This window comes from Xyrauchen texanus, chromosome 20 (genome assembly GCF_025860055.1).
Source record: "Xyrauchen texanus isolate HMW12.3.18 chromosome 20, RBS_HiC_50CHRs, whole genome shotgun sequence".
Taxonomy (NCBI): domain Eukaryota; kingdom Metazoa; phylum Chordata; class Actinopteri; order Cypriniformes; family Catostomidae; genus Xyrauchen; species Xyrauchen texanus.
In genome coordinates, this window is record NC_068295.1 from 3,444,190 (window position 1) to 3,467,322 (window position 23,133).

The 23,133-nt window shown below is 38.6% G+C and overlaps 1 protein-coding gene across 3 annotated transcripts in view; it reads right to left on the minus strand.

The window, feature by feature from the left end:
* The window catches only part of LOC127660426 (uncharacterized), an 85,490-nt gene that overhangs the window by 50,811 nt on the left and 11,546 nt on the right, over positions 1-23,133 (minus strand). For 2 of the 3 annotated variants that reach the window (XM_052150635.1, XM_052150637.1), the window contains exons 3-11: positions 21,265-21,414; positions 14,601-14,747; positions 13,988-14,179; positions 12,292-12,378; positions 11,724-11,842; positions 10,934-11,048; positions 10,649-10,726; positions 10,376-10,491; positions 5,978-6,140 (exon numbers count right to left, since the gene is read on the minus strand). In XM_052150635.1, the coding sequence (XP_052006595.1) occupies positions 5,978-6,140; positions 10,376-10,491; positions 10,649-10,726; positions 10,934-11,048; positions 11,724-11,842; positions 12,292-12,378; positions 13,988-14,179; positions 14,601-14,747; positions 21,265-21,414 (1,167 nt within the window). The remainder of the gene's footprint in view (positions 1-5,977; positions 6,141-10,375; positions 10,492-10,648; positions 10,727-10,933; positions 11,049-11,723; positions 11,843-12,291; positions 12,379-13,987; positions 14,180-14,600; positions 14,748-21,264; positions 21,415-23,133) is intronic. The other variant, XM_052150636.1, reaches the window with a different exon arrangement.

Here is a 23,133-nt window from a genome sequence, read left to right on the forward strand (position 1 = left end):
GCAACATTTGTTTAAAGCAATTAAATAATATCTAATTTTCATTAAACATGGGTGAAAAAAACAATAGGTTTTGGCGAAAGGTTTTTGGCATATTAACTGTCACAGCTTGAAAGAGTCACAAAAAGGTCACAACTAGATGACATAATCGTCTAGCAATTTATTAAGTATTTTAACTGTAATAATTGTTTTTATTAATTCCCATCATATTTACAAAATAAAATTTATGGACAATGTCGACATTAAAAATTGTAGACAAACATTTTCGTTTGTCTACGTTTGATGTCATTTCATGTAACATGAGAACTACAAACTTCTATGAGTTGTGTGAATATCCCGATCTGAGGGGGACTGAAACTGCATCCGGCTGATGCTCTGTCACGGGACGCTCATCCCTCGAGCGCGCACGTTTAATGCAGCTAGATTATAACGTGATGGCTCGCGACTTATTGAATCATAATATATGTCACCGTGAACTTCATTAAAAATGCAAATAGTTTAAAATATCTAAAAACCCTTTAAAAAAAGATGCATTCACCCAAGAAGCTACATATAAGATATTTATACATCTTGAATATATGTATAGTACACTTATATACAAAATACACTTTATATTTAAGATACATTCTCTTAAAGCATGTCTAAATATCTCATATGTTGCTTCTCAAGTAAATTTATCTTGTTTTAAGGATTTTTAGACCATTTTAAATGGAAAACAAGAGAAACATTTTTTTTCAATTTTTAATTTTTTTGCAATTAATTTCTTTACTGAATTAAACAATAATAAAAAGTATTTTTTCCCTTTAATTCGGTGAATGTTATTTAGATGTATTTCTAAAAGATGATTTTGTCCTCTTGCTTGTTAGTAAGCACGTTTAATACAACCTTTTATGTCGGGACACAAGCTGAATAATCGGTTAAGAGCTAATGAATAATCGTTTCAATAATCGCAGAATAGTCAAATAATCATGCTAATAATCGTTAGATTAATTGATTATCAAAATCATCGTTAGTTGCAGCCCTATATATATTTTTATTTTTTTTATTTTTTATTTTTTACTGTATATTCCAAATTATTTTCAGCTGTTTTCTGTGTTTCTCCATCATTTAAAATGATACATTTTATTATATTCATGGTATATTAAATATACAAAATTTTACACTAGCAAATACTTCACATGCATATTCTACTGAACTATCCATCTCTATACCACATACAAAGAGATTTTTTTCATTATTTGGATTATACTAGCAAACATAACATCAATATCAATAAACTTCATTGGTTTTAAATAGACAATAACTGTTTTTGAATTTACACTCACTGCTTGTAATAAATAATTATTCATATAGTTTTGTGTTAACTGTGATGTGATTTTAAAACGGCCAATTACTGTCTAAAAAACAACGGGGAAAGTTTGCATCCCTAAATGCAAATCGTTGGAATTTTCCAATGTTTTTTCCAAAATTCACCACAAATATAAGCATAAACAAATTCTTAATTTTGTATAACCAGTGCCTTGCTAAAACCACTTTCATGCAGGAGAAAAAGAAACATCAACAATGTCATTGTTGGGTCTCTGAGGGTTCAGCTGTGGGGGTTTTTCAGCAGTGCTAAGTCAAGAAACTCTATAATACTCTACGCAAATGTACGTTTACACGTTTGTCAGATGCTTTTATTCAAAGTGACTTACAGAGCATTCAGGTTATATTTATATTTATTTGATCAGTTTGTGAGTTCCCTGGGAATCAAACCCATGATCATGACTTTGCTAGCGCCACGGCTAACCACTTGAGCTACAGGAACCCTCGCAAATACGAGAACGCAAAGGTTTCTAGCTGCACAATCTCGATTTCACGCGTCGCTGTTTTCCAAAATACGTCAGATTGCACTTCGTTACAAATGCAAGTTGCAACATCACTTTACAATGGAGCTGCAGACTTGCAATGCGTTGGCCAAGCATTTGTGTTTGCTATTACATCCTTCGTAGAGACATTTCTGGTCTAAGCTGACTCAGGCTCTCGAGTGCGTGTGAAAGTGAACACAGCTTTCATCACACCCTTTTGTGTGTCGTTTCCTGGGCTAGTCGCCTCAACAGCTGCAGCCTGTACATCTTGACCTTAATATACCATAATCATCTCAACACTCCTGTGGGTGTAAAGCTGTAAGAGCTGTTCTGTTTGAAGGCTTTGGGATGGTGGGAGCGTCTGGCAACCTGCTAGTCCAGTGGCTTTATTGTGTGTTCACCGTCTCCCAGTAAAAGTCTCTATAAAGCATAATGAGCGCGGTTTTCATAGACGATATACCCGGATGACTTCTGCTGCCAGTACTGCTGAAACAAAGTGCCATTGTTGCAAACTTGCGCTCATTGTAAGTGCCAGCCAAACAAATGCAAAAAAAAGCATCTGAAGAAAACTTTAGGTGAGTTAGCTTCCAAAATCATAGATTCCATATGGGTTAGCAGCTTTTAAGGTTGGAAACTAAAGAACTGGCTCCAGTTTTCACCAATACTAGAACCAAATAATTTTCAGGACTTTTGTTTCTGTTAACGGTTCTCAAACGTACATTCTGCCAATGCGGAGGTGTAATGGGAGCCAGCTGATAGATAGTGGTGCAATGTGTATAAACCTCACTCTCCTGACCTCAAGAGGTGCACTAGCGACTGACGCTAGCGGCTGTAGCCTTTAGCCTCCTCGTTAGCGCACCCGCCTCCCACGCCGGAGACGTCGGTTCGAGTCCCGTTCGGAGCGGGGGCGAGAAGGACCGGCAACAATGGTGCCGTGACCCGGATGGGAGTGAGGTTCAGGGGGGTGAGTGTAACAGGAGCCAGCTGATAGATAGTGGTGCAATGTGTATAAACCTCACTCTCCTGACCTCAAGAGGTGCACTAGCGACTGACGCTAGCGGCTGTAGCCTTTAGCCTCCTCGTTAGCGCACCCGCCTTCCACGCCGGAGACGTCGGTTCGAGTCCCATTCGGAGCGGGGGCGAGAAGGACCGGCAACAATGGTGCCGTGACCCAGATGGGAGTGAGGTTCAGGGGGGTGAGTGTAACAGGAGCCAGCTGATAGATAGCTGTGCAATGTGTATAAACCTCACTCTCTTGACCTCAAGAGGTGCACTAGCGACAGACGCTAGGGGCTGTAGCCTTTAGCCTCCTTGTTAGCGCACCCACCTCTCATGCCGGAGACGCCGGTTCGAGTCCCGTACGGAGCGGGTAGAACAGGAGCGTCACAGAGGCAGCACGGTTCTAAAATACTCTGACAGTGTTTCTACCATTCAGCGGCACTGGAACATCGCTCCTAAATCTGCAGTGAAACATATACAGCGTGACCAGTGTAGTCCGATTCCTGGAAAATGTATCTTATGAGTCAGTTCTTTTTAATCTATCCAAAATAATCATAACACTAACTGCACAGAGTGAAGCTCTATTTCAAGTCTAATGGTTCGTTATCTGGTTTATGTTGCTATTTTACTAATCCAATGAGTGTTTTCCTCTATTTTGTGCAGAGAAGTCCAAAAGATGTTATTTCAGCCATAATGTCAGTGGACATGAAATCTCATAGATTCAAGGGTTTTGAGAGAGTACGGTTTGTCCCCTTTTGCCCTTACCGCACAATCACAGCCCGCTATCCATCATGGAAATGTCTAGATGGGTAGCGCCAGTTTAAATAACACCTTTAAAAGCTTTTCCTGAAGGTGGTGTATCACAGACAACGAGGCTCTGTTAGATGGAGAGGATGTCATAAAATGTATGAGAGAAATCGACTTGCATCCCAGCCTGTCCACCGAGCAGGAAAAGAGGAGGTCCAAATTTTGCCATTTGAAATGAGGAGTGAATCAGCCAAATTAAAGGAGAAAATCGCACCATTATCATTGGAAAGCAGCGAGTGTGCTTGTGTGGTATTTAGGTATAATTTAGGCATAGTTCAGTTATAATGTTTATTTTGCTTGCAGACAGTAAGAAAGAACTCTATGTGTCTCTTTCGTGCCACATAGAGGCGTCTCTGATTGTACTGAAAGTATCACAATATATCACGATACTCGGATCTATGTATTGATACACTATAGTGAGAAAAACTATTGCGATATATCGATATATTATACCACTCCTGGCGCAAAACTTCAAGAAGCTCGGCTTTGTTTGATGGCTTGTGGCCATCCATCTTCCTCTTAATCACATTCCAGAGGTTTTCAATGGGGGTTCCCATTGAAAACCATTCCTCTGTACGTGGCTTGATTCATGCGTCCTTCACAAAGACGAATCTGTCCGATTCCAGCCTTGCTGAAGCACCCCCAGATCATCATCGATCCTCCACCAAATTTCACAGTGGGTGCGAGACACTGTGGCTTGAAGGCCTCTCCAGGTGGGTCTCTCCAGGTGGTGGAACGGTGATGATCTGGGGCAGATTTGTCTTTGTGGAGGATGCATGAATCAAGCCACAGGCAAGGTTATACTGGAGGAAAACGTGCTTCCTTCTGCCAGGTGTGGATGGAGGACCATCGGATCAAAACCCTGTCATGGCCAGCCCAATCTCCAGACCTGAACCCCCATTGAAAACCTCTGGAATGTGATCAAGAGGAAGATGGAAGATGGAGGGCCACAAGCCATCAAACAATGCCGAGATGCTTGAAGTTTTGCACCAAGAGTGGCATAAAGTAACCCAACAGCAATGTGGAAGACTGGTAGAGAGTATGCCAAGGCACATGAAATCTGTGATTGAAAATGAGGGTTATTCCACCACATATTGATTTCTGAACTCTTCCAAAGTTAAAACATTAGTATTGTGTTGTTTAAATATGAATATGAACTTGTTTCTTTGCATTATTTGAGGTCTGAAAACACGGCATCTCTTTTGCTATTTTGACCAGTTGTCATTTTCTTAAAATAAATGCTCTAAATGACAAACATTTTTATTTTACTTTATTATATATATATATATATATTTGCTTAAACATTCAGCACACACATTTAAATCACGCTATGCCCTAGTGTGATTAGTAAACTGCAAAGGCTGTGATTTAATGAGATAAATATGTAGTTTGCATGTGCTGCTCGCTTCAAATGTGAGAGCTTATTAATGTGTGGAGCCGGTAATACCTTTTAGAGCATCTTGTCTAATAGACGGAAAACACCATCATGAGCATCGCACGCCTTGTTTGTAGCAGATGACAGCGAGCAGAGTGCTAATTCTATTTTCATTTGATTAAAGTAGTAATGAATTCGCTGTCCTTTTCTGTTTAACACGGCACCGTTTTGTTGTCCGGTCTGCATAACGCGGCGGCTCATTTTAGTTTATCGCGGCCCATTCGGCAGGTTTCGCGGGCGACCCACCGGCCCGCTCGAATCGCCTGATGGCCAGTCCGCCCCAAAGTGCGTCGGCCCACCGGAAAAATGCCCTGTATGCCAGATTACCAGTCCAGACCTGGTCACATGGGGTAACCTCCTCGTGGTCGCGATTAGTGGTTCTCGCTCTCAATGGGGCGTGTGGTGAGTTGTGTGTGGATCGTGGAGGGTAGCATGAGCCTCCACATGCTGTGAGTCTCCGCGGTGTCATGCACAATGAGCCACGTGATAAGACGCGCGGATTGACGGCCTCAGAAGCGGAGGCAACTGAGACTTGTCCTCCGCCACCCAGATTGAGGTGAGTGACCGCGCCACCACGAGGAAATTGGGCATTCCAAATTCAGAGATTGAATTTTGATGATAAAAATGAAATAAACTGCTGATATGAAAACAAAACAGGTATCATATAAAAAAACTGAAATTGGTGTAAACGTCCCCTAACGATGTAGCTTGATGTTTCACTGCATAGAGCTTTCATTGGGGAACATTGAAGCAAGTCATGTGAAAGGCCTTTATTCTGTCGTTTGTGTGGGTCCAAAAGCAAACAAGCAAGAAGGAAGAAATGAAAAATAAGGAACACAAGTATTATGAGAGAATGTACATGTACGACTATAATAGAAGGAAGACTGCATACCGTAAACCCCTTCAGACGATTCAGTTCCTCCTTCACCTCCTTTCCCATAATTCTCCCTTGGTCTGTTCCCACGCTGCCGGGTGGTTCTTGGCTTGGGGTTTCGGGGTCACTACTTTCCCTGGTTAACGAGGAGATGGAGGGCCGTTGAGTTGCCTTTTCATTCCTACAAACACAACACTGAGCCATCAAATAAACCTGCCAACTGGACAGGCATCCAAAGCCAAGAGCACAGCAAGCAGCTCCATCACTGATTCTAATTATGTTGATGATGGATTCTCAATTGTTCTTTCTCTACGGGGATTTAAAATAGAGACTGCGAATGACATGATAGCTTATTGCACATCTGGTACTAGTAACTTCCGAAATTAAACAATGTTTTCGAAACAAAGCCAACAAGATGGATCGCTAAATGCACGATTACATCATGCCATAAAATACTCATGCACATGGGAATAACCATTTTCCAGGGCAAAATCAAGGAGAGATGTGACTTTAAGTGGTAAAGCTTGAAATGTTTGTTTACGCAAGTATTAAAGTTGTTCTTAGCGCCAATCAATGTGAGTCTCACGTGAACATACAGCATGAGCATACAGCGGTTTTGCATTGTGAATGCGAGTGCAACCGACGTCACGTTTTAACCGGATAATTATGTTAGTTTGGGTCGTATGTCTTCAGAATACTTGGAATATGACTCCGGAGTCACATAGATTACGTTTGGGTCCTTTTGCAGCTATTAAAGTGAGGCACTATCAACTGCCATAATAATGAAAAGACGGACCGTAATATTCATTTTTGTGTTCCGCATAAGAAATAAAGTCATAACGACATGAGGATGAAATAATGACAGAATTTCCTGGAATGTTTGGGTTAACTATATCATTAAGCTAGCATATAGAACGTCTTTTAACATATAAAAATATACAGTACAGTGCACTCTTCACATTTAACAGAACCTGATTCTATATTAGGATTATTAGCCGCTTACGGGGACATACAGAATAACCCATGTGTCATTATTAATTTCCCTCAGATTTACTTATGACGGAAATGTTCCGCTCGTGTGTACTTTAACCACATGTTTAGAGAACAGAGCGGACTGCTTATGTATTATCTTACCATTAGTAACTTTTGCCATGAATTCATCTTTATTAAACATCTGTGATGCCCAAATAAACTCGTATACATTTAATTAAAGGAATAAATTCCACTATTAGCAGGAGTAAGCATACTTCATCCTAAAATAAAGACATGGACTGAGGCGGTCGCAGTTACCTTTCTGCATTAAGCACACTATTTATTCTGACTAACTGGGCTCAGGAGTGGGAATCGAAAACTTTTAAACATCAAACGACCATTAAATCCACAAAGAGGCTTCAGATGGTGTAATAAAATACAGAACAAGCTGAAACTTGGATTCAGTGACCAAATTACAACAAACAAATAAACAAAAGCCTGTGTAAGAGTTGCTTCCAACTACATTTGATATCAAAGGGCTTTTCTGGAGTTTAGTATTTGAGAGCATTACTCTAATCAGGGGAAAATATTCAGATCAGCAATTGCTGACATTGAGAAAATAAACATCTTTTATATGCATCTAATCATCATTTGGATTGGATTGGGTGACCCAATGTGGTTGGTTGTGGGAAATACGAATAAAACAAAAACAAAAATGGGGAAAGAGCCTTCGGCTCTGTGGAAAACCAGCTGATTGCCCGTTAAAGCTGAAGTGTGTCATTTGTTCAGTTACAATATATTCTCCTACATGATTTCACCTAAAAGTGGTGATAATTATCACACCGTATTTGTTCTAGTCTTGTTTTTGTCCTTTAAATTTAGTCAATATTTCATCATTGTCATAAGGAAGATGCGCCTCTCTCGTGATTAAGTGGGGAACCATTTAGTTGCCAGACAAGTGATCACATACTAAATCAGTGCACAATAAGATGCTTTATTGGTGGTCTTCGGACGCTACATGAAGCAACTCCTGAGGCAGTGCAATATCTAACTGTTGCACTTTAACTTATGACAATTTTCCATGTTATGCTGGCTGTGATCTCATATGTCATATGAATAAAAATAAAAAAAATCATGTCATATTCATTCAAGTTTTAGTTGAACATTATGTACGAAATGACAAAACTTAAACCATAACAATGGTTCTCAATTTCTTTGGACACGCCCCCTTTTGAAACAAGAAAAAACTTTCGAACAGGCCAAAAGTTAAAGTGCTAATTCTCCTCCTCACCCATTCAAATGTCATCGTATATATGCGCAATCACAGTTGGAAAGATGCCAGCTTCATTTCAGAATGCCTAAATATACATTGGGCGAGTGTCCTGTGCGTTTCAGCGTCGCCCTGGAATCGGAGCTCATTTGCCAATCAACCGTGGAAGGCAGGCGCTGATCGGCGTCACCTGCGACGATCAGCTGGAGGGGATTTAAACGCTGGAGGAAGACGGTGAGCATCAACTCCAAGGCATGACACTAATCCTCATTTCTCTCTCTCTCACTTCCAGACTGCAGCAATGAGTGAGCACCGATCACCGCACGTATTCCGCGGAAGCTTCCCAAACCACCGGATTCACGGACACAGACACCCCGGCACACTCACCCCGCCCTTGAAGACACCACAGACCATTAAGTTCTTATTTTGCTTATTGTCACAATAAAACACCCCCCATTGTGGGACTGTGTCTGTTTATTGTCTAAATAAAGGGAGGGTTCACCCAAAAATTATGTCTTTGACTTTCTCTCTTATGCAGAACACAAATGGAGATTTTTTGCAGAATATCTCAGCTCTGTAGGTCCATACAATGCATGTGAATGGTGACCAGACCTTTGAAGTCTGCATACAAGTAATCCATCAGACTCCAGTGGTCTTCGGAAGCGATCCAGTTGATTTTGGGTGCGAACGGACCAAAATATACAGTAACTCTTTTTTCACTGTACATCTTGCCATTGCAGTCTCTATAGGCACAATCATGATTTCAAGCTCGATTACACTTCCTAGTGCTTGACGCATGTGATGTACAGTGAAAAAGAGTTATATTTTGGTCCGTTCTCACCCAAAACCAACTGGATCTCTTCAAAAGTCACTGATTTAACCAAAAGGAGTATTATGGATTACTTTTACAACAATTGTCTGTGCTTTATGGAGCTTTAAATTGTTGATCACCATCCACTTCCATTGAATAGACCTACAGAGCTGAGATATTCTTCAACAATCTTAGTTTGTTTCAAGGCTTAAAGGCTCCATAAAATAAAAGTTTTGCTGGTTTTAGTCCATGTCTATAGGCATTTAAAGTCATCTTTATGTTAGTGTACTTCTAAATGTTGACAAAATACATTTTCAGAAGTTATAAGCATTTAAAATCTGCCATCTCTCTCATCCAGCTAAAAAGACGCCGCAACACCCATGACGTCAGAAGCCTTGTCCGATCAAATTCTCGAACTAAAAGGGACCCTCCCCCTTCATCTGTTCAGCACGCTCAGCTGTGTTCTAACTGGAGCTGATAATGCCTTCGCAGGGCACTGCAAAGGGAACACAATCCATGCTGTAGGGCTGGTCAAAACAGATTTTCCAATAAGATTCACTTAAAAAGTGAGTTCTGACTGATTGTTAACACCTTTCAACCATTTGAAGCTCTCACAGTGGAGCGTAATTGTCTTCGAATGGAATAGGGCATATGGATAATCACTTGGGAATGGGACGCGCCAACGTGGTAGCTGGACGCAAGAAAAGTTGCTGGAGTTTTATATTTTTTGTGCAACCGGGTGGATGAACAGCACCAGTAAGTGTTCTGTATTAATTATGCTTAGTGTATTGTGATACAAAACATAGATATATTATCTTTTACTCTTTTTACGCTTGTTTGTCATTAATCTTGCAAAACGGCTCCAGCCTTGTCGAAAGCAAAGATTGCGATGTGCTGAGAGCGTTTGTGGGCTGGTTATGGACTAATGCTGTCAGATCGTCACTTTTAAAGTCAGTAATAAAGCTGGCCAGTATTGAGATCACTTCTCAAGTTTCCCATCTAAGTGGCTCTGACATTAGCAGCATGGTGGAAAGGGTTTGAGGGTGTTTGTAAAATAAAGCCCATTGGCTTGTTTTAAAAATGGGACGAGTTGTTTGACATGTCCCGCCCCCACTTCCTGTTTCAGTAGGAAGTTCAATTTCAACTGTTCATTTGCCTCATTGTCTGTGCAGATGTAATTTATAATAGGATAATAGTAGGATGCGCTTGAGTGAGGTAATTAACCCATTAGTAAAGTTTGCTGAAATACCACTGTTTAGTGAATTCATCCCTATTTATTTGTGCATTTCCGTTTGGTGCCACTAGCAGTGCTGAAATTACAGCCTTCTACTTTAAGGTTTATGACTATAGTAGCTTGAGTTACCTGACAGCGTTCTGGAGGAGACCCCAGCAGTCCTTCACCTCACTTTGCTTCTGTGTGACCCTCGACACCAACACTGGGTGCAGGTTCAAAAGCTGAGATGCGGTCACGTCCAACATCTGAAACCACAGACAAAACACATGCGATACACAGGAGTCAGGATGGCAATTTGGACTGTGATCGAACACATTTAAGCACAAAATTCATGCTTTGTTTAAAGTACGTCTCAAAGCTCCTCGTGTCACCATAATGGGATATGAATTTTGGATTGCACACCATGATTTGACTGGCAATATCCCGAATCTCGCCGTCTCGGCTGGGTTCCACACCATTGGGTAGAGAGAAGCTTTTTCTCTGGATGAGAAGTTAAAAAAGGAGAGCAAACCATAAATAACCTCTAAGATTACATCAGCATGTCAACATACAAAACCAGCGGTGCAGCAATGGGGTATTTATTAACATTAAAGGGCACGTCAAAGCAAAATGGCACTGTCATTCTGGATTTCCTTTGGGGTTCTGAACATAAATAGCACTGTTGATGGAGCTATGAAAGATTATTACCATGTTATTAATGGAACAGACAACATTATCTGCCTGCTGGTAGAAGGACGAGACTTCCAGAGCAAGTTGAAGATTCTCATGATAGTCCTTCAAGTGAGACTGAGCCTTCAGCCACCTGGGTAGTTGGCAAATAAACATACTTACAGTTCTGCTCACATGTACAAACACCTTGGAGAATCCGCAAGATGTTTATAATTCAAAATGATAAAAACAACATATAGGTTAACCATGTCAAATCAAACAAATTTCAGAAACGTCCCAAGCTGGAATTATTGCTTTTGTTTCTTTTTCTGAGGATTTAATGATATAGGGCCTTAAAAAGAGTCAAGGTAATACAAGAAAAGAATGTTATGAACCAGAATCTACAAGGATATAAAGATATATTTAATACTTCTGGATTTTTAGACACTCAAGCTTAGGAAAAACAACACCAAAAAGTTTTCCCCCATTGTTTGACTCCATACCATTGGCATATAATGCAACAAATAGTGCTGAAGTCAACTTAAGTAACTTACTAAAGTAATAGTATTTGTGTATTTTAGCTCCAAATCGTTGGCTAAAATGGTAATTTTGTCCCCCCTCTACAAAATAATGGATTACTCAGTTAATACTGATCCATGGCATTTAATATTTTGGCTTTCAACCAGTAAAAAAGTTCCATGGTGGGACATATTCATGTTTTAAACTGAACCAATAGATGTATTCTCTCACTTCATATGCATAATAAGTCTTCATGACTCTAAATGGCTGTAATCTGTTATCATGTATCTATGAATTATTATGTGCACACGTTTTGTTGATGTGTTTTCTGCGGGTCGAGATGTTCTTTCCCTCCGTCCTCCCCTGTTTCTCCAGTCTGATTGCCATATGATTGATCTCCTCGTGTAGATTACGATACAGCAGCTCATCCTGAAAGTCAGTCAAACAAGAAAGTTCTTCCCATCATTCATTTAACCTAACCACATTTTAACAGGAGCACTGAGCACGTTTCTGGCAATGATCTAAAACCTGAGAGGTACAATTGTCTGTTTCCAAAGCAAACTAGGGCCTGAAGGATGTCGGTGAACCTGAGACTAATTGTGAAAATTTGCTCCGTTTCAAAACCTAGTGAGCTGCCTACGAAGGAAGCATTATAAGACATCATAGATGAGCTCTTTTAGAAACTCTTGAGAAAACTCTCCATTTTATCTCACTGCTGTGAAGGAGAAACTATTGAGACATGAAAGAAATTTCACAGGAGATGTTTCTTTCCTTTGGAAAATTGGAAGATAAATACAGGTTTTCTAAAGGCTCAAAGATGTGCTGATAATTAAGGCCTGCTGTGAACTTCAGCGGCAGCTTCTTTTGGTGTTTTTCACCTGTTTTAAATCGAGGATCTTCCTGGTCAGCTGCATCTTGTCAATGTTTTCCCCAAGGATGTTGGCCAGCGATTGTTCCTCTTCCTGCTGACACATAAAAAAAGCTTTACAGCCCTGAAATGTTTGTAGCCCAGAGATTGTTTTCTTTGAATATGGCTACTGTTGTACTAAATTAACTTTGCTACCATGGTGAGATGTAAAAAGTATGGACTTGCTAAGCAACATCTAGACTGTTTGGATGCAGATGCAAGACAGTCTGAAGAAGTTACATGAATACTATTAACCAAATCTCACTGGGAAATAAAGGTATTTTAAAATTAATTTTGAAATGTTCAAGCAATTCCACATCACATAAATAAAAACAAAGTTACTCTCAAACATTGACAGACTGACAGAGATGCATTTCATTAATTTGATTAAAAACTGAATATAAAGTTTACATATACAGTATATACACACAACAGTTAGTTCCGGTCCTCAAATCTGATTGGACGAGAGATGTTCCATGAGCACTGATGGTCTGACACCATCAACACTGTGAGGCTTCACTGTGTGTGTATCACTCCACTTGTGCTCGTTCTAAACTAAAGTGTAAGAGCAGTGCAGATGTGTTAAGAGCTACTGTTTGTATTTTTTTGTTTTTTGACATTACACATGTTAGCAAGCAGGTGGTGGCAAAAGATCATTTTTGTGTTAGGTGACGTGAATCTACGTCAGCGGTTTACATACAACAGCTCTTTGTGATTGCTTGTATTACTACTACAGTACTAAAGCTAGGAAATAGCTTTAAATGGCTTTAAGCGAATAACTTCAGCATTACGGCTCATCACAGCTAAGAGACACAACAGACTGATTAATTACACAGTGGGTGCTGTTTATAATGGCGGAGGACATTGTGGTTTCTATAGTGATCGACTTGTGCACCAGCTGCCTTGAAATAAGGAGAAATACTCCCAATTGGATGCTATTGTTCCACTGAGAAAGCTGATCTTCAGAAAGCTGACAGCATCTCTGCTTGGGAGTGGCAACAGGTGATTGAACATGCTCCATCTCTCTCTCCTCGCTCTCTCTCTCTCTCTCTCATCACACACACACACACACACACACACACACACATCCATCCTTGTTTATCCAATAACTTGTTAGAAACAGCACAAGCCGTGATACTATTTCTGAAGTGACATTTTTGAGTATCTAATGAATGCTTGGACGCATCATTTGTTTTGAACCAGCAATGGCAGCTTCTGATCCGCCGTGTAATGAAGTATTTATTACTTAATAAAGTAAATAATTATTTAAATTCTGAATATATAATTATAAATCTGAATACATAAATAATGTTTTTCATGTCAAATCATGAACTTTATTCCTGCAGATACACTTTTGAATGATATTAACGGTTAGAAAATTCTTAATTTAATTAGAAACAACATTAAATGTTTTGTTGACTTACTTTTCTCTTTATTTAAATAACAAAGTCAATTATTACATACTGTTCATTTTTTTGTCCAGACATTCAGTGTCTGTGGTGTTACCCAATACTGTAATAAACATCTCTTTAAATAAAAGATCACGTCTTTGAAGAAAGAGCATTTGATATTCTCTTTAACACCTCTTTAATATTAAGGACACAACAAAGAATCCCAACAAAAGGCTTTCGTAACTAGTATAACTAGGTTTGAGTGGTGTATTTAACCTTCTCTTTGATCCAGGCTTCCAGACGGTCCACCTTCATATTAAACTCCTGGAGACTCTTAGCTCCGCCCATCGCCTTTATTTGACTGGCTGCCGTCTGTTTGAGTGCGCTCCATTGGTCGTGGAGTTGAGCCAGCTGTTTCTTTACCAGGTCAGAGGTCGGGTTAAGCTTGCACATTAGCTGCTCGCCCATCTGCACAAACATTCAGCAGCATTACAAGAGAAGCACCACAAGAACAGTGTGATGATTTCCGTTCCACTAAAACAACAGCTCAATCATATCAGGGAAAAGAACACATTTAGTATTCATGCTGGAAAAGCATAGTGTAAACCTTCTGGAGAGTTTGGAATAATTAAAACAAGGATTTTGAAGCTTTGCAGGTTCTTGTCAAAGCAGAGGTATTAATAATTGTGTTTAGACAAGCCAGGATTAAAAAGACGTTTAGATTGTTACCATAACAATTTGCAAATATTTTGTAGTTTATTTGCAAAAGGGAGAACTTATTTTTTATTGATGTTGGCTGAGAAGCCTTTCCTGTTAAAACCTGACAAGGTTGATTCATCAATATTTTATTGTCCTAAAGACGACGGGTTGTCTCTCTTGGTGACCTCACCTGGCTGAGTTGTGTAACGGTGATCTCAAAGTCCTTCAAATCTCTCTGCAGGTTTTGACGCACTTCGTCCCAGCCTATCATAAGACATCTCTGGACATTGCTGCCATCCCTCAGGTCTCGTAGCTTCGCTCTCATCCACGCCTCAGCCTAGGGAGCACAAAGTGACGCTTCATTCAAAATCTACATCTGATTCAATGTTGCCGTCTACTATCTACATATGCAGCTGCCTTCTAATGGGCTGTTCACACAGGGTGCTTCTTGCATTCGTCTGCACTGATTTGTATTTTTATGTAAACATGCTATCTGGACATCTCTGTCCATTGACACGTCTGGCTGTTTTCTCAGCGTCTTACGCCATGAGTGCCGTGTTTTTAAGACACTGTGCCAAGTTAAAAGAAGTTCAACTTTAAGCTTTAATGAAAGTACACACCCTGTGTAAACCACTAATAATCCGAATTGAAATCGAATCTCTTAAGTTACTGATTTTGAGCACTTAATATAGGCAGCAACTCCATGATTGGTGGTGGTGGCGTAGTGGTCTAACGCACATAACTGGTAATCAGAAGGTTGCTGGTTTGATCCCCACAGTCACCACCATTGTGTCCTTGAGCAAGACACTTAACTCCAGGTTGCTCCGGGGGGATTGTCCCTGTAATAAGTTTACTGTAAGTCGCTTTGGATAAAAGCGTCTGCCAATGCATAAATGTAAATGTAAATGTAAATAGCACTATTATTGACTCACAGTTGATTTCCAAAGCACAACTGCCCATTTCCGAACTACGCAGCTCAAATCACATCACGGTAAGAATATAATGTGTTTCATCTATTTTCTCTGGTAATCTTAGAAACACAAATACATATTGATACACTTTAAGGCCCATTTTACACTCGCTGGAGCATACTGGAAACACAATATTAAGTAAATCGATTTTAAAAATTGTAAATAGCTTATTTGTGAGGTTACAGTCACTCTTTATTATTGTATATGTTCCCCTGTTATTGCTAGTTTCTTGAAGAATATAGTGATTACTTGTGCCTCAACTTACAGTGGCAGTTGAGAAATGTCATTGAGAGATTGCTCACTGTTTCTCAAATATCATATTATTAGCTGCAAAGGTTTCTTTTGGCTGAAGCGCACAGATCGTTGCATAAGCCTTTTGAAACCATCATTTCTGGCAATGTTTGAACTGCCTGAATAGAAAACAGGTGGCCAAGTCGAGATAGGTCCAGGGCATGTTTATTTGGTATGAACACAATGTATGACCACTGGCAGTCTTCAAAAGCCCACCCACATCACAGTAAATGAAAGGACTGCTAAATGAACTTGTCATTTCTTCGAGACTAAACTCAGTGGTTTAGGATGTGATCTCCAAGGCTAATAATGCCAACATATGTCTGGGAATATTGGACAAAATATAAGGAGAAAGCTAAAGATAATTACTGGTGCTTGCTAAGGTATAGTCATTGTCATAATTATTAGTTTTGCTTATATATTTCGGGTTAGGGTTACTGGGGTTAACTCATCCTGTGCCATCTGTGCAACATCAATGAATGACACCTCAAATCGTACAGCTTGTTGAGGAGAGCTGTGCTACTTCTTTTCTAAGTGATTAGATTTACGCCGGAATAAGTTCCTGGCGGGAGACGAAATGTGCAATTTTTGTCTAAGGACTACAAAATCCCATCGACTTAAACTGAAGAGCATTGCACGAGCAAATGCAAGTCACATTTTCTTATATAAGTTATTTACTGTGGTCTTAAACAAGACATCATGAATTATCATTTGCAAAGCCAGATATTTCTTGCTTTCAAACACGCTGTACAAAGACTTGTGAGATTAAAAACTCATTGCTTGGAAAGATTTCACAGTGTAGATAAAAGAATATTATGATGTTTCTTCTTATAAAAGATCAGTAATTATTTTGAATGGCTCCCTACTGGCTTAAATATATTTCTATTTTCAGTGCTTGTGTAAACAGTGCTATCGCCTTGATTTTACCCCACGGCGAGGATTTCTGAGAAAACGATGACTTAATAGAGGAAGTCTAATGCCTTTGTGTCTTCCATTTCCCCTTAAAACAATAGTCTGTTTTTCAAAAATAACATTCTATAAGTCAAACGGAACATTTTGTGGTGGAATTATAGTGGTGTAAATTCTATCGGTGCAGCTGAGATTGCACAGGTTTTCCAGGTTGTTTTAAGTAAATGGCCTGATTCACAGGACTACCTGTACTTTGGCATTGTTATCTTTTTAAAAGTTTAACATCCTCCCTCAACATTAATCAAACTGTCTTAGTGAAGTTTGCTATCTGAACAAACTCCCAACACCAAGTATTAAACTTCTCATCCTGCACCATTTACACTACAGACACAAATAATACCTAAAAAATATTTTTGGGAAATATATCTTCCATGTATGAAAATGGCTATTTCTGTAGTATCTTTAAATACTAGTGAAAATATGGATGGATGGATGAAATAATTTAGATGGATGAATGGATGGATGGATGGATGAAATAATTTGGATGGATGGATAGATGGATGGATGGATGAATGGATGGATGGATTAAATAATTTTGATGGATGGATGGATGGATAGATGGATGGATGGATGGATGGATGGATGAAATAATTTGGATGGATGGATGGATAGATGGATGAATGGATGGATAGATGGATGAAATAATTTAGATGGATGAATGGATGGATGGATGAATTAATTTGGATGGATGGATGGATAGATGGATGGATGGATGAAATAATTTGGATGGATGAAATAAATTAGATGGATGAATGGATGGATGGATGAAATAATTTGGATGGATGGATGGATGGATGGATGGATGGATGGATGGATGGATGGATGAAATCATTTGGATGGATGGATGGATGGATTAAATTATTTGGATGGATGGATGGATGAAATCATTTGGATGGATGGATGGATGGATACAATTATTTGGATGGATTAAATTATTTGGATTGATGAATGAAATAATTTGGATGGATGGATGGATGGATGGATGGATGGATGAAATCATTTGGATGGATGGATGGAATCATTGGATGGATGGATGGATGGATGGATACAATTATTTGGATGGATTACATTATTTGGATTGATGAATGAAATAATTTGGATGGATGGATGGATGGATGGATGGATGGATGGATGGATGGATGGATGGATGGATGGATGAAATAATTTGGATGGATGAAATTATTTGGATGGATGGATGGATGGATGGATGGATGAAATTATTTGGATGGATGGATGGATGGATGGATGGATGGATGGATGGATGGATGGAATCATTTGGATGGATGAATGGATGAAATCATTTGGATGGATGGATGGATGGAATTGGATGGATGGATGGATGGATGGATGGATGGATGGATGAAATAATTTGGATGGATGGATGGATGGATGGATGGATGGATGGATGGATGGATGGATGGATGAAATAATTTGGATGGATGGATGATTTGTATACCAAGGCCTAGAATAGATAATAATAATACAGAATAGAGTACAAATAAATCAATAACAAATGTTACAAATAAACAAAGAGTAACTTATTATGGGGGCATTTTTGCCCCCATATATTGAATTACTGGGGAATTTTTGTCATTTTTGGTGGAACTTTTGCCCCAAGCCCCCGTCAATATCTTTGTATCTTTAAAACTAAATACTGTACATTTTGGCAGGAAATGAAGTATATATGGTGTCAAATTTTAGCATTTTAAAAATCTGTGATTAATCGCTTTAAAAAAATAAATTGGAATGACAGCACTAAAACACACACACACACACACACACATATATATATATCACTAAGAAGACCCTAGAAACCACCTAGCAACACCCTAGCAAGCACTGCTAACATTTACTTCATAAAACTAAAATAACCCTAACCCTAACCCTAACCCTAGTTTCTTTCAGTTAAAATCAGAATTAACCATTCATCTCAGACCCCATTAGATCTATACCTTGCCTCCACAGAATTATTCATTCCTTTTCTAAATTCTCAGGATACAGAGTTAACTGGTCTTAATCCGAAGCTTAACGTCTTTTCAGCCGGGCACCTTCCAGTGGCCCAAACAGGGCATTACATATTTGGGTATTTTATTCCCAGCAAATTTGTGTGATTTATTTAGAGTTAATTTTGACCCCTTAATAAAACATTTTTCGAGTGATGTGGGCAGGTGGGCTTAGTTACATTTATCTATGACTGGGAAGATTAATGTCATTAAAATAAATTGTATTCCAATTTCCAGGAGGTGTCAAGCAGAAGGCTGGGGTTTTGGGATTTGTTTGATAGAAAATGGGGCAATTATTTAGTGCTTTTGTGGGACTCTCCGGGAGGGGCTGTGGAGAGAGAAGTTTAGTTTTAATTATTTATGATTATTATATTTTTTCCTATTTTTTTCTGTGTGTGTATACTTATTTGTGACCACAGGGGTGTTCGCTGGGGGTCAGGGTGGGGTTGGTGATTGGGGAGGGGTAATAGTGGGGGTTAAATGTTAAATGGTGTGTTTTTTCTTTGCTATATGTCTACGAATCAATAAAAAAGGTTAATTGAAAAAACAAATCAGAATGAACCTGCTTTTCACGTGGATTCCTAAAGAAAACACGTTATTACTTTTTGACCAAAAAATCTACAGGGCAGCACAAAGGGTCTTTAAGAGCGCTAGAGTATGTGTTGACCTCTTTAAATTTAACATAATTTGGATTTTTTTATCCAAGGCACATTTCCACTCAGCTCTACAGTATAATGCTGTACTCACACAGTTTCATCAGGGCTTTCACTCCACCGAATCACCATAAAGGCGCAGAAGCTTTGCCTAACATTTAACTTAAGTTATTTCCTTAAAAGAAACTGCGGTTCTTCAGCTGATTAACATTAACGATGTGTAACAGAGAGACTTTGGACGCTCATGTCATCGGTCATCTAAAACATTGTAGTGTCCACTTTATTTTAGCAAAGCAAATCTTACTGGATTGGTGGATTGTTGAAAGTTGCACCAGAACACAGCAGCTGTGTTCAGTGTTCCAGAGGTAAATAGCCCTGAAAAATGGCCTTGTATGTCAGAGCGAGCGTGGCGATGAGATAACGCGAGCATTGTGCAGCTCAGTTTAGTCTCAGAAGGCCAGAGGCGTGAACAGACAGGGCCAAACAATGATCTCATCTCAAAATAATTGCTCCTCTTGTGGCTGTTCCCTCCCACACCCCTGTTGCTGCCCGCACCCTAGCTTCACACACAAAGAATGAAATAAAATAAGAGAGAGTCGAGCGCACAGAACGGGGTCAGATGGCCAGAACTGTCTGTTTCCACCTCTATATCTACTGCTTTTTTGTCCGTCAACTGCAAGTTTAATTTTCCACATTAGTGATGTAACCACTGAACCAATTCTCTACTTCTGACATCAAGAAGTTTAGCTAGGAAAAATCTAAGTGTCCTAACACAGGTACACATCTCCAAAGAAACACAGTAGAATCCACATTTCCTGTGATGCAAAAAATCCCAAAACAAAGACTTTTTTCAGGTGAGTAATAAAACGAAAATATTTAAATAAATTACAATTTGAATGACTTTTCCATTTAAATAATATAATGTTTTTTTTCTTTAATAATGTAAAGTAGGGATGCACCGATGTACCGGCCAATTATGACCAGATGAAATCCATTGGCAAATCGATTTTAAGCATGAAAATGCAAATGTGAAAAACTGATTGTTCATTTATAATTAAACATCAATAAACTTTGTACAAACCATTTGAATTCAAATGCACAATCCAGAAATAATTGTAGCCTCAATATGTAGAAGGGTTGGCACTCCTAAGAACATGTCAAATTTAATGTATAATCATTCTCACATTAATGAGAAAAAACGTTGTTCCAGACATGACAGTTGTGAAAGCGGCACTTACCTATACATGATGAGGTAAAACCATCCAAAATGCTTTGAAACCAGGTTTGAAACTTTTACTTCTGAGACATTGGTATGGTATCCATTAACGCTTTTGACGTGATCAATTGAGTTCAGATTAAAATCTCAATGTGGTCTTGCGTTATTACAAAAGCTTGAAAGGCTACGTTTAAAAATATACGGCAATCAGCGCTTCAGGCAGCATTGTGTAAGCAAGTGGCGCCCTCTAGCGCTCTGGATGGCATTTTCCATTATCCTTTACACCACTATAGAACTTGAAAGGGTGTTTTGCTCCTTTGATAACTTTTTATTTTTCCATGATGTGGCCCAGCATATGCATAATATCATTTTGTGATGTTCTATTATATATGATATATTATTATGATATTCTGTTTTTCATATCGGAGCATCCCAAATGAATAGTATTCTCTATCTGACAAGAGTTTGGAGGGGAATTGCTGAAAAATAAGAGGCACTGGTGACATCAGCAGAAAAGGAAAGTCGTTTCAGAGTCTCAGGACAAATCTTAATAATTAGTACGACTTGTCATGAGACCGGCTTGGAAGCAAGTTACATTTTGATGAAAAAACACAAGGATTTTTCGACTCTTTCGAATAACGCGGACCCATGAATCATTCACGATAAGACCATGGACACGTGCAAATAGCGTAATTTTGATTTCATGTACTTTGAAACAAGTGCTCATTTACATGGAGTTCGGATATCATACCTGAGTGATCTCTTTGTTGAAGAGGGCATTTTGTTGGATGAAACTGTGGTCATTCTGCACCGATGTAGCTTTTGAAACCACACACACGTCCTTGTGCTCACAGGGTGGACTGACCGACGTTGCAACGCCATTTCTTTTTAAAAACTGGATCTGTGTGCAAACAAATATGAAAAAGTCTTTAACTTGGCTTTGACATTTATGGAGGGAAAAAGGTCATATATACAAGCTAAATAAAATCTAAACACTTTCTGCTGGATGCCCTGAGAAGCATGTGTGTGTGATGTCATTGTGGATTTATATTGAGAGTAAAACGCTTACAGAATGGAAGGGCTGTGAAACAAGTTCAGGCTCGAATCACAGGGTCATTTAAGATCACTGGGACATGAGAATACAAAAGCACAAAGCGGTTTTGTCATCGATGACTATGTGTGAAGATGAGGCAGCTAGATATTTAATCATCGCAACATTCGTGTTTATGATGAATTTAACCACAAGAGCACACTGTATAGGAAAAAAATGAGAACACACAAGAACTGACTATGTTAGAAGAGAGAAATTTACTATATCAACAAACACTGAAAGGCTGATGACATAACCCTTTAACACACCCTAATATACCCCATTGGTACTATAAACTAAAATCTGTTTAAACTAAACTAATGTCTGTAATAAATGTTTAGGGGTCTCCTCTAAACATAACAGTATGTGTTTAATAATACCAAATACTTTTCCATCCCTCTCCATAGATATGTATGCAGCTGAACATTTTATATCAGCTTGACAAAGCATTACCTGAATGTTTAAATAATTAAAAGATAGATAAAATGAATGTTAGATCAAATAGATAGAATGAAAGACAGAACAAACATATAATAAGGAATAGATAGATTGATAGAATGAACGATAGAATAAACCAAAAAAACAAAGTGAACAAAGATTGATCGATAAAGTTAACAATGGAACCAACGAATAGATAGTTTAATAGAATGAACGATAGAATGAATGACAGGTTAATAGAACGATAGAACAAACAGAAATATAAATAGATGATACGTTGATAGAACAAACTATAGATCAAAAAGGAATGATAGAAAGAACGACAGAGCAACAGAAAGCATGAAATGCAGAATAATAGATAGAACAAACAACAGAAAGAGAGAATGTTAAATAGAAAGAATGAAGAACGGAATGAAAGATAGAACGAATGATAGAACAAATACAGAATAAAGGATAGATAGATTGATAGAATGAACGATAGATAAACAGAATGATGGAACCAACGAATAGATAGTTGAATAAAATTAATGATAGAATGACAGGTTAATAGAAAGATCGAACAAACAAACTATAGATAGAACGGTAGAACAAACAAAATATAAATAGATGATACGTTGATAGAACAAACTATAGATCAAAAAGGAATGATAGAAAGAACGACAGAGCAACAGAAAGCATGAAATGCAGAATAATAGATAGAACAAACAATAGAAAGAGAGAACGTTACAAAGAACGACAGAATGATAGATTGAATGAACGATAGAACAAACAATAGAACTAGATAGAAAGAACAAACAACAGAACAATAGATTAAATGAACTATAGAATGATAAAACAATGAACTACAGAATGACAGATAAAATGAATGATAGAAAGGAACAAACGATAGAACAGTAGACTGAACAAACAATAGAGAGAAGGAATGATAGAGTGAAACAAACAAACGATAGATAGAAAGAACAACAGACAGAAATAACGGCAGAACAAACTATACAGTGTGTTGATGGAATGAATGATAGAATAAACGATAGAACGAAATATAGAACGAACAATAGAGAGATCAATAAAATGAACCCTAGATAGAACTAACTA